Source organism: Syngnathoides biaculeatus, chromosome 20 (assembly GCF_019802595.1).
Source record: "Syngnathoides biaculeatus isolate LvHL_M chromosome 20, ASM1980259v1, whole genome shotgun sequence".
Lineage (NCBI taxonomy): Eukaryota > Metazoa > Chordata > Actinopteri > Syngnathiformes > Syngnathidae > Syngnathoides > Syngnathoides biaculeatus.
In genome coordinates, this window is record NC_084659.1 from 1,775,139 (window position 1) to 1,787,827 (window position 12,689).

A 12,689-nucleotide genomic window follows, 5' to 3' on the forward strand; every position below is an offset into this window, starting at 1 on the left:
AAAAACATGCATTAATTGAGAAACATCCTCTGTGACTCATGAGCAAGAAGTCCTGTTGTTAACATCTTTTTTGGAATCATTCCACTACACCAGGAGAACACCCTTGGCTCTCGTGTCGCATGCATCATTTTTTTTTTTGTTCCTGGGGGAGCTTGTAACAGGAAACAATTCAGAGGCCCTCCTCAAGACCAACAAGCCCGACCTTGACCTTTTTGCCACATTGTGTACCACGTGACAATTGGGAATGGTCAAAAATGACCTTTCATAGGGGCCCGTCAAGGATTCCGAGCGAGAATCAAATCCCTAGACCAACGTACCACAAGATTTGGCTATTGATGCTGTTTTTAAAAGCTTGACACAGGATCAGGAGTGAGCAACCTGCAGTACTTGAGCCTTTTCAGCACTACCCTTGCTGCTCCCTGGAATGCAGCCCTACAGGGGAACAAGCAAGTGCAATCTGTAGGCTAGTGCCAAGTCCAGATAAATCCAGAGGGTTGTGTCAGGAAGGGCATCGGGTGTAAAACTTTGCCAAACAAATATGAAAGAGTACCATACAAGATCGGTCATGGCCCAGGTGAACAACGCCCGCCCCTGGCACTGTTAATCTGCAGGGCGTTGGTAAGAATTCAGCTACAGTGGGTTGAAGACAAGAGGAGGAAAGCGGATTCATCCGCAGAAGAAAAAGAGGAATGCACACACGTAGAAAACAAGTTGCAGACTGTGTTGCTGCTTTGTGCCAGAAGTACAGAGGGAAATTCTGTATGTGAAATTAACACTCTAAAAATATTGTACATGTTTCATATGTGACAATGTTGAAGCAAAACATGTTCTTGTTTTCCGGTAAACTAAATAAAGCGCACATTGTGTCCTGAAGAGGAAGACACCGCTTTGAGAATTAATTTCTTTTCACTTTGCTTCTTCCGCAGAAGAGTGCTACATTTTGGGGGTTCATCCGGGATATGTGCAGCGTTGAAGTAAGAATAATTTTATTGTGTTGTTTTTCCATAATTAAAAGATGTTTCGCAATAGCTTCATATATGTTTCGCAATAGCTTCGTATATGTTTCGCAATAGCTTTGTATAACCTAAAAGACGATCGCAACAGCTTTGAATAACCAGCAATGTCATAAAAGGATGTTTGGATAACCAGCAATGTCATAAAAAGATGTTTTTGTGTTATATGATGTCGTGCAACGCCATCTGTTGGTAACAAAGAATAGTGTAGCGTCAGGCGGGATGAATTGGCCACTCACCCCTCCTTCCGCACACGCTTAGAGTATAAAAGGAGAACTTTGGATACTCTCGGTAGAGTCTGCTGCGGGTTGCGTACGGACGCCCAGCCGGTATTGAAGCTGCTCTACCTGGAGTGTTGGCTCTCCCTCCTATTGGCGCACGGTAAGAGCTGGATATTCTTCTAAGAGCTGGTTGGATATTACTTAGCTTCATACCACGTGATTTGTGCTTGTGTTTGTGTTACCATTTCTGTGTGGGACCAATAAAGTGCCAATTGTTGGTAGCCAGAAGTGTGTCTTGTCTTCATTTCTGAGTGCATATCTCCGACGAACCTATTAAAATTTGATACCGAACTCCTGAGCGAGGTATCAGAAATGTTTTAAAACAAGCGTGGATGTACTTCTTTCTGTTAAAGAAGTCACCGGTTGTCACATGTCTCTTATAAACTCTACCATCATCAGCAACAGTGGTGTCCTGACTATCAATGAACACGGAGAAGTGAGCTGACGTATTTCTACATACCAGGGGAGCTCCTGTCCCGTTCTAAAGGTGAAAAGGTGTTGCATTTGTACTTACAGGCTCTTCCATAGAGGGAAAATACTTGATGCCGTCTCTTTCTTTATATATATGGATATATTTATTTATGCCATAGACACACACAGTGAACAGAATGACAGTGTTTCCGGTATCACCATACATCCCATAATGCAACAGAAGAGAAAAGAAACGTGCCCTCACAACTTATTGGTGTTAGTGAATCACCTGACCCCCCCCCCCCCCACTACATATGTAGTGTCAAAATATGAGCACAAAATTCAACACCCCCACTTGTTCTCATCCTCAGAAACCATATGCTCACTTTACAAAGAACCATGTTTTGAATTTCAGTATTTTTGGTTTTGCAACAGGCATTTCTTCTGATGAACAAAAAACAACATTTATTTTCCCTTCATTGAGCATGTCTCTTATAAAGTGGTATTTCACATCAATGTGTTTAGACCTCTGTCTATTCACTGGGTTTTTGCACAGTGCTATAGCACTCTGGTTGAATCGTAGTACAACTGTACATTTTGTTATCTATGCCATTTATCAACTGAGTAAGATAAATGCTTTCTTAAGTAGTAGAAGCCAATGCAAGATATTCTGCCTCACAAGTTGAGAGAGCTTGGTTGCTTCTTTGACTTCCTTTAGATTGCAGGACCCTGTTTTGTTAGGCTGAAGCAGTACCCTGTGGTGCTTTGTCCATCTTCAATTGAAGATGCCCAATCAGAGTCACTGAAGACCATTATGTTTAAATCCTCCTAATTTTTCTTGAAACACAGCTCATAGTCACTTGTACCTTTCAAGTACCTCAAAACATGTTTGGCAGATACTAAGTTTTCTGCTTTTGGTTTCGCCGGAGCTTGTGACAGTTAGCTTACTGTCCAGCTAATGTCTGGCCTGTTTCAGTTCATGGCATATATCAATCTGACAACAATTTCACGATACTCTTTGGGATTCACAACTTCATTTGTATCTCATGAGTTTCTGGGTTTGGTTCACATGGCCTTGTAGCAATTTGACATTCCATATCTTTCAAGCATTTTTAAGATGTACTTTTTCTGACTCATTTTGATTTGTTCACCATCTTGTTCAAACTCAATAACCAAGAACTATGATATTTCTCCTAAATCCTTCATATTGAATCTGGACTTCATTGTTTTTCGAATTTGTTTAGGATGTCATTGTTGCTTGCTGCAATTATTAGATCATCTACCCAAATGATCACCAAGATCACATCATCTTCAAAATGTTTTCTATATACACAGTGGTCAGATAGATTTCTTACAAAGTTATCTTTTACTAGGTGATCATGTAGAAGCTGATACCAATTTCTCCCAGATTGTCTTAAGCCATAAAGGGATCATTTTCATTTGTACACCAGCTTCTCTCCTCTCTCAGATGTCATTTCAAAACCTTCTGGTTCCTCTAAGAAAATCTCTTCCTCAATAGGTGCATGTAAATATGCTGTTTTAACATCCATTTGTTAGACAATGAGCTCATTTTTTACAGCTATCTGCATCAACGCTCGTACTGATGGAATGTTTGCTGTCGGGGCAAATGATTTGTGACAATCTATACCCTCTGTTTGACTATAACCTTTAGCTATATATCTAGCTTTAAAGATTTTACCCCCTTTAGTGCATTCTTTGATGGCATGACCCGTTTTCCTCCTACTGCCTTGCGGCCTTCGGGTAAAGGAGTCAAATCAAATGTTTCATTTTCTTTAAGTGAGCGGAGTTCTTCCGTCGTAGCGTTTTCCCATCTGAACGCCTCAGACCATCTTTAGATTCTATATCTGTGCTGTTTTCGTTTTCACCACTTCCATTTTCTGTCATTTCATCATGTAGTTGCACATCTTTACGAACACCTTCATTTTTACTTCGGCATTGGTGTTCGGTCCTTTCCTCATGATTGCAGTTTCTGTGTCTGTTACTTTGAATTTCTGAATCATCTTCTTAATTTGTTTGTGTCTGTTGTTCATACACAGGGGCAATTTAGAGTATCCAATTAATGTTGCATGTTTTTGGAATGTGGGAAGAAACTGGAGTGCCCGGAGGAAATCCACGCAGGCATGGGGAGAACATGCAAACTCCACACAGGTGGGGCCGGGATTGAACCCAGGACCTCAGAACTGTGAGGCCAACGCTTTACCAGCTAATCAACCGTGCCGCCCCTTTCTCACATCTGGTGTCTAATTTCTTGTGGTCATGTTTGTATGCATAGCCCTCTGAACCAAACACCCACATTTTGGAGAGGTCTGGCTTTCCTCCTGTCATCAGAAAATATGGGGTATTTTTGGTCCTGTTATTGTAACATCTGTTCTGAATATGAGCTGCATTTTGAATAGCATAAGGCCATAGTACCTTTTGGCAATCCCTTTTCAAGTAGCAAGCACCTTGGAGAGGTGGCTGTGGAGTTTTTGACCAACTTATTCAATAGAATACTATCAGGAGAGAAGATTCCACAAGAATGGAGGAAAAGTGTGCTAGTCCCCGTTTTTAAGAATAAAGACGATGTTCAGAACTGTGGAAAATACAGAGGAATATAGCTGATGAGCCACACAATGAAGTTATGGGAATGAGTAGTGGCGGCTAGACTCAGGACAGAAGTAATTATATGTGAGCAACAGTATGGTTTCATGCCTAGAAAGAGTACCACAGATGCGCTATTTACCTTGAGAATGCTCGTGGAAAAGTACAGAGAAGGTCAGAAGGAGCTACATTGTATCTTTGTAGAACTAGAGAAAGCCTATGACGTAGTACTGAAGACTATTTTACTTTTATTGTACTTTCATTATTTGTTTAAATATAACCTTATACAATTAATCAACCGATAAGCCGTTGTCCATTTGCTAATCAGACAAGGATGTGTTGTCCAGCACGGTGGCTATCCTTGATCTTTGTACGCAGAAAACAGGCTGGTGGCATCCTCCTCACCCAGGCATTGCCGTGGAGATGAACAACATCAGATAAGGAGCAGAAAGTTACTATCCCGGCCCTGGACCAGACTGGGGGGCACCCACTTTTACCATGGACTCATACATATAAAAACCTTGTGTTACCGGGCAGCTTTTGTCTTCTTCTTGGGCTATCCTGCCAGAAGACACACATCTCATGTGCGGCAGATGCCTAGATAAGACCCTGAAGTCTTTATTGCTCATTCCTTTGTAATAAATCCATTTACTTGTCTACTCATTGTTCATCTCTTCCTCGATCCCTGAACATGCGTAGGGTCCAAACTCGCAAATCCCTACAGTACCAAGAAAGGAACTGTGGTACTGCATGCGCAAGCCTGGCATGGCGGAGAAATATGTTAGAATAGTACAGGGCAGCAGAATAGTGGTGACATGTGCCGTTGGTGTGTCAGAAGAATTTAAGGTGGAGGTGGGACTCCATCAGTCTAGTGATCCAGGGAAGGGTTGACGCATTACAGGAGGGGGAGCAAGGAGCTCTCGCACCACAGCCCGCGCTTCAACCGGTGCCAGTACCTGAGACAGAGCCTATGCAAGTCGAGGGGTTCAACGGTCCGGCTGAGGAGTGGCAACAACGCTGATGAGATTGTCAATGCTACTATTGCTGATGGTTGGGTCACCTAGCGGCCCATTGCCCTGTCAGGCCAATGCGCTCCGTTCTGTGGCTTGAATCGGTCTCTGCTTCAGATTACGGTCAGCGCAAGTGGACGTACCTCCATGGCTACTGCGTTCATAGATTCCAGGGTCAGACGAGAACCTACTAAATCCACATGTAGTCGACTTGTTGGGCGCAGAGACATTCCAGACACAACGACTCCGCAACGCTTATGCGGCTAATGGTAAATTCTGGTGCCGACGCAACGTACGCAATCTCTGAACATAACTTTTCTGGACGCACATACCGAATGCATAGGTTTTCACGTTTTTGACTCCTGAAACAGTGACGTTATTCTGGGCAGGCCCGGCTCAAGAGACACAATCCACACATCGATTGGTCCACTGGCCAAATCAGAGCATGGGGCGCGGAGTGCAGTATGGCGTGCTTTGGGGCTCCAGAAGAGGGAAATCCGTAGGTCGCCTCGGTAGAGCTGCGGGAGCCACAACCAGAACTGCACCTGTCACTAGTTCCGTCTTGCTATTGGGACTTAAAGGAGGTCTTTTCTGACGCAAAGGCCGAATACATTCTGCCTCACCGGCCTTATGACTGCGCCATAGAGTTATTTCCCGGCACCTCACCCCCATGTGAGAGGCTTTTTTCTTTAACAGGCCTGGTGCACCAAGCCATGAGGACATATGTGGAGGAGTTGCTGCCGGCGGATCCCATTCGACCGTCGTTTTCGCCCGCAGGAGCCGGCTTCTTTTTTGTCAACAAAAAGGATGCCACGTTACGTCCTGGTATCCACAACCGGCGATTGAATGACATCACCATCAAAAATAGATACCCTCCTCCCCTGATCGCTACGGCATTTGAGTTGTTGCAAGGAGCCTGGATTTTCAGCATAGTGGATCTACGAAATGCGTACCACTTGGTGCGCATCGGGGAAGGGGATGAGTGAAAGACAGCCTTGAACACACCAACAGATCACTACAAATATCTGGTGATGCCGTTTGGTCTGACCAAGGCGCTGGCTGTGTTCCAAAATGAAATGCTGAAAAAACATGTGTTCGTCTACCTTCAGCAGCAGGCTCAGATCCGGCTTTACGTCAGCGCCGGTCCTCATCCTGCCTGATCCGGAGAGACAATTTGTCGTAGAGGTGGACGCGTCGAATTTGGGGATGTGGGCGGTGCTCTCCCAGAGGAGTGCGAGGGATGGAAGACTACAACCATGCGCCTTCTTGTCCAAAAGGCTGACTCCGGCGGAGCGGAAGTATGATGTTGGGGACCATGAACTGTTCACAGTCAAGAACGCCTTGGAAGACTGGAGGCATTGGGTGGAAGGGTCCCAAGTGCCGTTCCTGGTGCTAACCGGTTACAAAAACCTCGAATATCTCAGGACTTCCTGGAGCCTGAATGCTCGTCAGGCCGGGTGGGCTCTATTCCTCACCTGGTTTCGCTTTACATTGTCGTTTCTTCCAGGTTCAAAGAACGGCAAGCCTGATGCATTATCCCGAATCCATGAGGGTGAACGAGCCGAGGCAGAGCACACTCCAATCGTCCCTGAGTCTTGGTTTGTCTTGGGCTTCACATGGGAGATCGAGACCCAGGTAATGGACACTCTGAAAGACTCTCCCAGGCTGGCTGGATGTCCTGTCGATCGACTGTTCGTTGTACCCTCAATGAGGGGGAGTGTCATAGGCTGTGCTCACAGTAATAGGACTGCTTGCCATTTCGGCATGGCTAAGACCTGTTCGGTGATAGAATAGCGGTTTTGGTGGCCGAACCTTGGGCGGGACGTACAGGAGTACGTAAACGCGTATCCTGTGTGTATGGCCAACAAGACCTACCGCCTGTGACCTATGGGTGAGCTATGCCCCTGTCTGTTCTCTCATGCCCATGGTCCCACATCTCCCTGGACTTTGAGACGGGCCTGCCATGCTCTCAGGGTAACACTGCTGTCCTCTCGGTGGTTGATCGATTTTCAAAGATGGTTCATTGTATACCACTACCGAAAATCTGCTCTGCCAAACGTACTGCCTAACTCCTGCTTGATAGGGTCGTCCTCCATCACGGGTTACCAACCGACGTGGTTTCGGATACGGGGCCCCAATTCCTATCACAGTTCTGGAAGGAGTTCTGCTCCCTTATCCGGGCAAAGGCAAGTCTAACTTGGATGGGTGGAATACGCCCATAATCCGCTGCCCTCCGTATCAACAGGTATGGCTCCCTTCCACGTTGTCCATTGATACCCCCCTTCTCTCTTCCCATCCGTAGGTGCTGAGTCCTAGTGCCATCTGGTTGGCGGTCATGAGACGCTGTAAGTGGACCTGGAAGCTAGCCAAAAAGATGCTGTTGAGAATGGATAGTACCTGCAAGGCCGCGGCAGATCGCAAGATGAGGAGGGCACCGACATACAAGGTGGGACAACGTGTCTGGTTGTCCACAAGGAGCCTTCCACTTCGGACGGAGTCTCGCAAGCTAGCTCCCATGTTCGTGGGTCCGTTCCCCCATCACCAAAGTAATTGAACCTCCCCCAGTCTGTGAGAATCCATCCCACATTACACGTGAGGCTGCTCCGGCCAGCTCGCCCTTCTCTGTTAGTCCCTTCAGCCAAGCCCCCCCCTGCATGGTCGATGAAGGCCCGGTGTACTCGGTGCGTCGGCTCCTGTCGTCCCACCATAGAGGGAGGAGGATCCAGTACTTGGTGGACTGGGAGGGATACGGCCCGGAAGAGCGTTCCTGGATCCCGTCCCGGTTCGTGGGAGATCCCAAGCTGATGAGGGACTTCCACACATCCCACTCTGGGGCACCTGGGCCGTCTTGGGCCGGCCGTTAAGGATGGGGGGAAGGGAGGTACTGTCATGATCCTGCCGGTCCTAGCCCTGGCTGTGCAGGTCCCCCGACACACCTGCAGTCATCAGGAGGCGCACACCTGCGCCTCATCCCCAGTAATTACCTGCAGTACTTATAGGACCCAGCAGATGGTCTGGCTTTGTCAGATCATTGCCATTGATTCCTCGTTCCCACACTTCCTCACCTCTGATCTCGACTCCCGGCGTACCAACCCCTTCCTGTCTCCCAACCTACCCCGTAAGCTGGACGTCATTATCACCGCTGCTCTCGTGGACTGCCTGCCTGGTTACCGAGTCTGGACTGAATAAAGATATTTCCCGAACTGCCCCCACGTTTCCCGAGTTGTGCATTTGGGTTCAACGCCGCATTCGGGTTATGACATTGGGTCCTAAAGTCCTATAGCATTTGTATAGAATGGTTTTATAGAAATTCTTTAGAAATGTTCTATGGAAAAATCTGGATGGATGTTTGTAAAATATTTCTATCTATTACTCTTGCGCTCTTGCAATATACTATGTTTAATTGAGTTTTAGTTTTGAGAGTCCCAAATGCCATAAACACACGCATATGGTGTATAAATGTCATTTATCACAAGATGGTAAATGGACTACACTAACATAGTGCTTGTATGACACTACCACAGCGCACAAAGCCACACAGTAATCATTTCAATCTATTCATCCATTTTCTGAGCCGCTTATCCTCGTGGGATTGCTGGAACCTATCCCAGCTGTCATTGGGCAGAAGGCAGGGTACACCCTGAAGTGGTAGCCAGCCAGTCATAAATCACATGAAGAAAGACAACAGTTAAATTCATAATCACGCCTAGAGGCAATTTAGTCTCCAGTTAATGCATGTTTTTTAGATGTGGAAGGAAATCAGAGTGCCTGGAGAAAACTCATGCAAACTCCACATAGGCGGGGCTGGGATTGAAGCCTGCTCCTGAGTACTTGTAGGAATAATTGTGATCATAATTATCATACATTTGCTTCCAATAAAGAAATGCTTTGCTCTACCCTAGATAACGTGGCAGCCTCCTAGCAGGAGATAGCAAGAACAAAAACATCTAATCATCAGAACTGTTAGAACTGCTGCCTGTTAAAGAAATGATGACCACACATGTATTTAGCAATCTTCCACACATGCACACGCACGTGAACAGATATGTACACCTTGTTTCAAACTGTTTTGCTTGTCGTCTCCTTTTTGTAACATCCATGTAAATAAGGGGCGTCTTAAAACTAAATAAATAGAGGTGCTGAGGAGAGGATAATCAGTGAGTGCAGTGGTGAATTGTACGAGACAGTTCCCCTCCTCTCTCCTCGCAAGACTTAAACTGGTGTCTTTGCTTCCTTTTTTGTCCTGTTTAATGAATGTCTGATTGGTGAACCTGACAGTACTGTTAAACCAATGCGCACAACTGCAGCACCGTCCCTCACATTAACCCACACACATTAATTCATCAACAGGAAGTGACTGTCCACTGGGAGAAAATTAGGGTTCAGTCTTGCTCAAGAACAGACATGCAGACAGTGGAAGACAGGACTTGAACCAACGACCCTTCAGTATATGGACAACACAGTCTACCTACTGAGCCAGAGCCTCGAACCTAAGAGGGAAGGGGTATAGAACCAAACCTGGCGGCGAGTATACCCGGTGGGTACACCCTAAACTGGTTGCCAGCCAATCACAGGGAGCATAGAGACAAACAGCTGCACTCACAATCACATCTAATTTAGAGTGTCCAATTAATATTGCATGTTTTTGGGATGTGGGAGGAAACCGGGGTGCGCGTAGAAAACCCACGCAGGCACAGGAAGAACATGGAATCTCCACACAGGTGGGGCCGAGATCGAATCCTCATCCTCAGACCTGTGAGGCCAACGCTTTTCAGTTGCGACATGGTGCCAACAAATTGAACATTTATCAAACACAAAATTAGGCCTAGTGAAAATACTGAGGGGCTCGTAACTCTGCAAATTCACGAGCCACAGTGACTGGTGAGCAAAAAGTTCATGTCAATTCCTGGACCTGATGGAGTAGAACATTCACATGGGCATGATGTTTAATCTTAAAACAAATTACTTTTGGTTTGATTTAGAATCTGGATTCAGTTTACCTTCTTGAAGGCTTCCTGTTAACAAGTGTTGAGAATTAGCCCTTGTGCTCAAACACTGCTTTGTCTAATGTCCTTGTGATGTTCATAACAAACGAACAAATGATTGATTGGAGTAGACTGAGGAAACCTTTAAATCTGGGTAAGATGGAACACTGCATAGTATCTGATCTTGAAAAAAATAAACTTGAGTTTTGTAATGTGATACATTACATAACAATCTCCCTGAGGGTGCGTGAGGCCCCATGGTTTTATACAGTAGACGTAATCCTATTATTTGTCTATTGATACTGCATCGGAACAGACGGATCTTCTCCAGGACCAGCCCCTGACCTCATGACTTGAACTGATCCCAAAACAAAAGATTATAGGTACATTGTCTGCAGGATTCAAACCTACGGAGGGAGAGCCCAATCGATTTCAAGTCCATTGCTTTAACCACTCAGCCACGACAGCATATTTTCAATAATGCCTGACAAGCTTTCAGGCAAGTTTCTCCTTAAAGTAAACGGATCACCTGGAGCACACACAAACACAAAAGTTGAACGCATCTCGGACGACATCAGTGATTCATGTTTGAAAAACTTCAGAGAGGTTGATTAAACCAAATTGCATGAGAAGATACTCGAAGTGTCAAAGGGGGATTTGGAGGCGGTTTTCCACTCTGATGCGGAAGAGATGGCAGACCTTATGGAGGTCCAATTTAGTAGTCATCTTGGCATCACAGACTAGTTCAAACGAGGGATTGATGAGGGGAAGTGGAGATTTTTTTTTTTTTTTACCGTGATCTCGTTTAGTCCTCTGTAATCGATTCATGGTTGGAGAATCCAACCCTGATCAAAGGAGGGGCGTATGATACCAGTAGCCAGAGAGCCAATGATGTAATCGTCCTTTGCTTTCTTCTTGGGATGCATCAGATTTTACAGTCAGTTGGAGGAAAATGGGAGCCCCTGGCAAGGGTGTCAATGGCACAGTCGTACAGGTGGTGGGGGAGCAGAGAGGTTGCTAAATTCCGACTGAAACTTGGCGGGAGTTCATGATAGTCTTGTGGAACTTGTGAGAGGTCTACTTGGGCAGCGCCATGAGGAGTGCCTTTGGAGGTGGGAGGTGCTACATGCATACTCGTGTTGTTTTTAATATATATACGGTATATTTCCTTCTTAAAAATAATTTGACGTTTACAGACAGTAAACAGACAGCAAACGCACAACACACATCCATACGTTTGTATCCTAAACTGTAGATGAAAAGCCTGTCACTGGCGAGTTGGATGTACATGTATATGTAGACCTATCAAACACCGTTAGTCTTGTAATATAAAACACAGCAAACAACACATACATGTAAAAATAGCGGTAGGAGGATATGGTCAAAGTGCAATACTAGGCTTAAACTTACCACTTATGAAGTGATCGCTGCACACATGACTTGAAACTGTGGGACGAGTGAGATCTGCACGCGAGATATTACTGAGCCACTTCGCTTGCCGTTTGCTCGACATTTCTTCTGTTTGAGGTCCTTGGTGCGTAATTATTTTCGGAAATCGGAAAAAACCGTCTGTTCCCTTCTTTGCTGAACTTGTTATAGCAGCCAATAACACAACACGTGTGCAACATCGTCTCAGAAGTCAAAAAGTATCTAATGTAACCAGCGAAATGAGACCTCCCAATATGGCGGCCAGAAAAAATGAAAAACGGATGTGATGTCACCTGCAAGTCACCTATAGTTTGGCTGACTGGAGTCAAGTGGGTCGTGGTACCGTTAGGAGAGGCTGTAATACTTTAGCGTTGAGCTTTGGAAACAGGAAGGATTCAATAGTGGCGGTGATGATGGCTGATTGAGAACAGGTGGAGTGAGTCCCATCTATATTGCAGATTTAAAAAAACAATGTTTTTACAGTCTAAATTTAGCATTGAGCCCCTTCATTTGTACTACCACATTGTGACACAACAAACCAGGAAACACTAAGCACTCAGGGAAGAGATGCAGCATGATAAAGAGCAAGATCTATCGAATGCATTTTTAACTACATTGTCACACGGTGGAAGATATGACAAGTTATGAGGTAATGAGCTGTGGTTTAGGCGGCAGGGTGAAATTGGTATGGAGCGTTACCCTCACAGTTTTGAGGATCGGGGTTCAAATCTCGGCCCCACCTGTGTGGAGTTCGCATGTTCTCCCTTGTACCTGCATTGGTTTGCTCTGGGCACTCCGGTTTCCTCCTACAATCCAAAAACATGCATTAAATGGAGACTCTAAATTACCCGTTGGTGTTATTGTGAGTGCGACTGTTGCCTGTCTCCATGCGCCCTGTGATTGGGTGGAAACCAGTTCAGGGTGTACGCCACTTCCTACATGATGACAGCTGGGATTGAC

General features: G+C 45.5%; 1 protein-coding gene across 9 annotated transcripts in view; it reads left to right on the plus strand.

Annotated features, from left to right (window-relative positions):
- Positions 1–9,411, plus strand: part of LOC133493295 (uncharacterized) — a 65,712-nt gene extending 56,301 nt beyond the window's left edge. For all 9 annotated transcript variants that reach the window (XM_061806527.1, XM_061806523.1, XM_061806522.1 and 6 more), the window contains 4 exons: positions 927–974; positions 6,824–6,951; positions 7,400–7,502; positions 7,619–9,411. In XM_061806527.1, the coding sequence (XP_061662511.1) occupies positions 960–974; positions 6,824–6,951; positions 7,400–7,502; positions 7,619–7,870 (498 nt within the window). In that variant the 5' untranslated portion in view covers positions 927–959 and the 3' untranslated portion in view covers positions 7,871–9,411. The remainder of the gene's footprint in view (positions 1–926; positions 975–6,823; positions 6,952–7,399; positions 7,503–7,618) is intronic.
- The last annotated feature ends 3,278 nt before the right edge of the window (positions 9,412–12,689 follow it).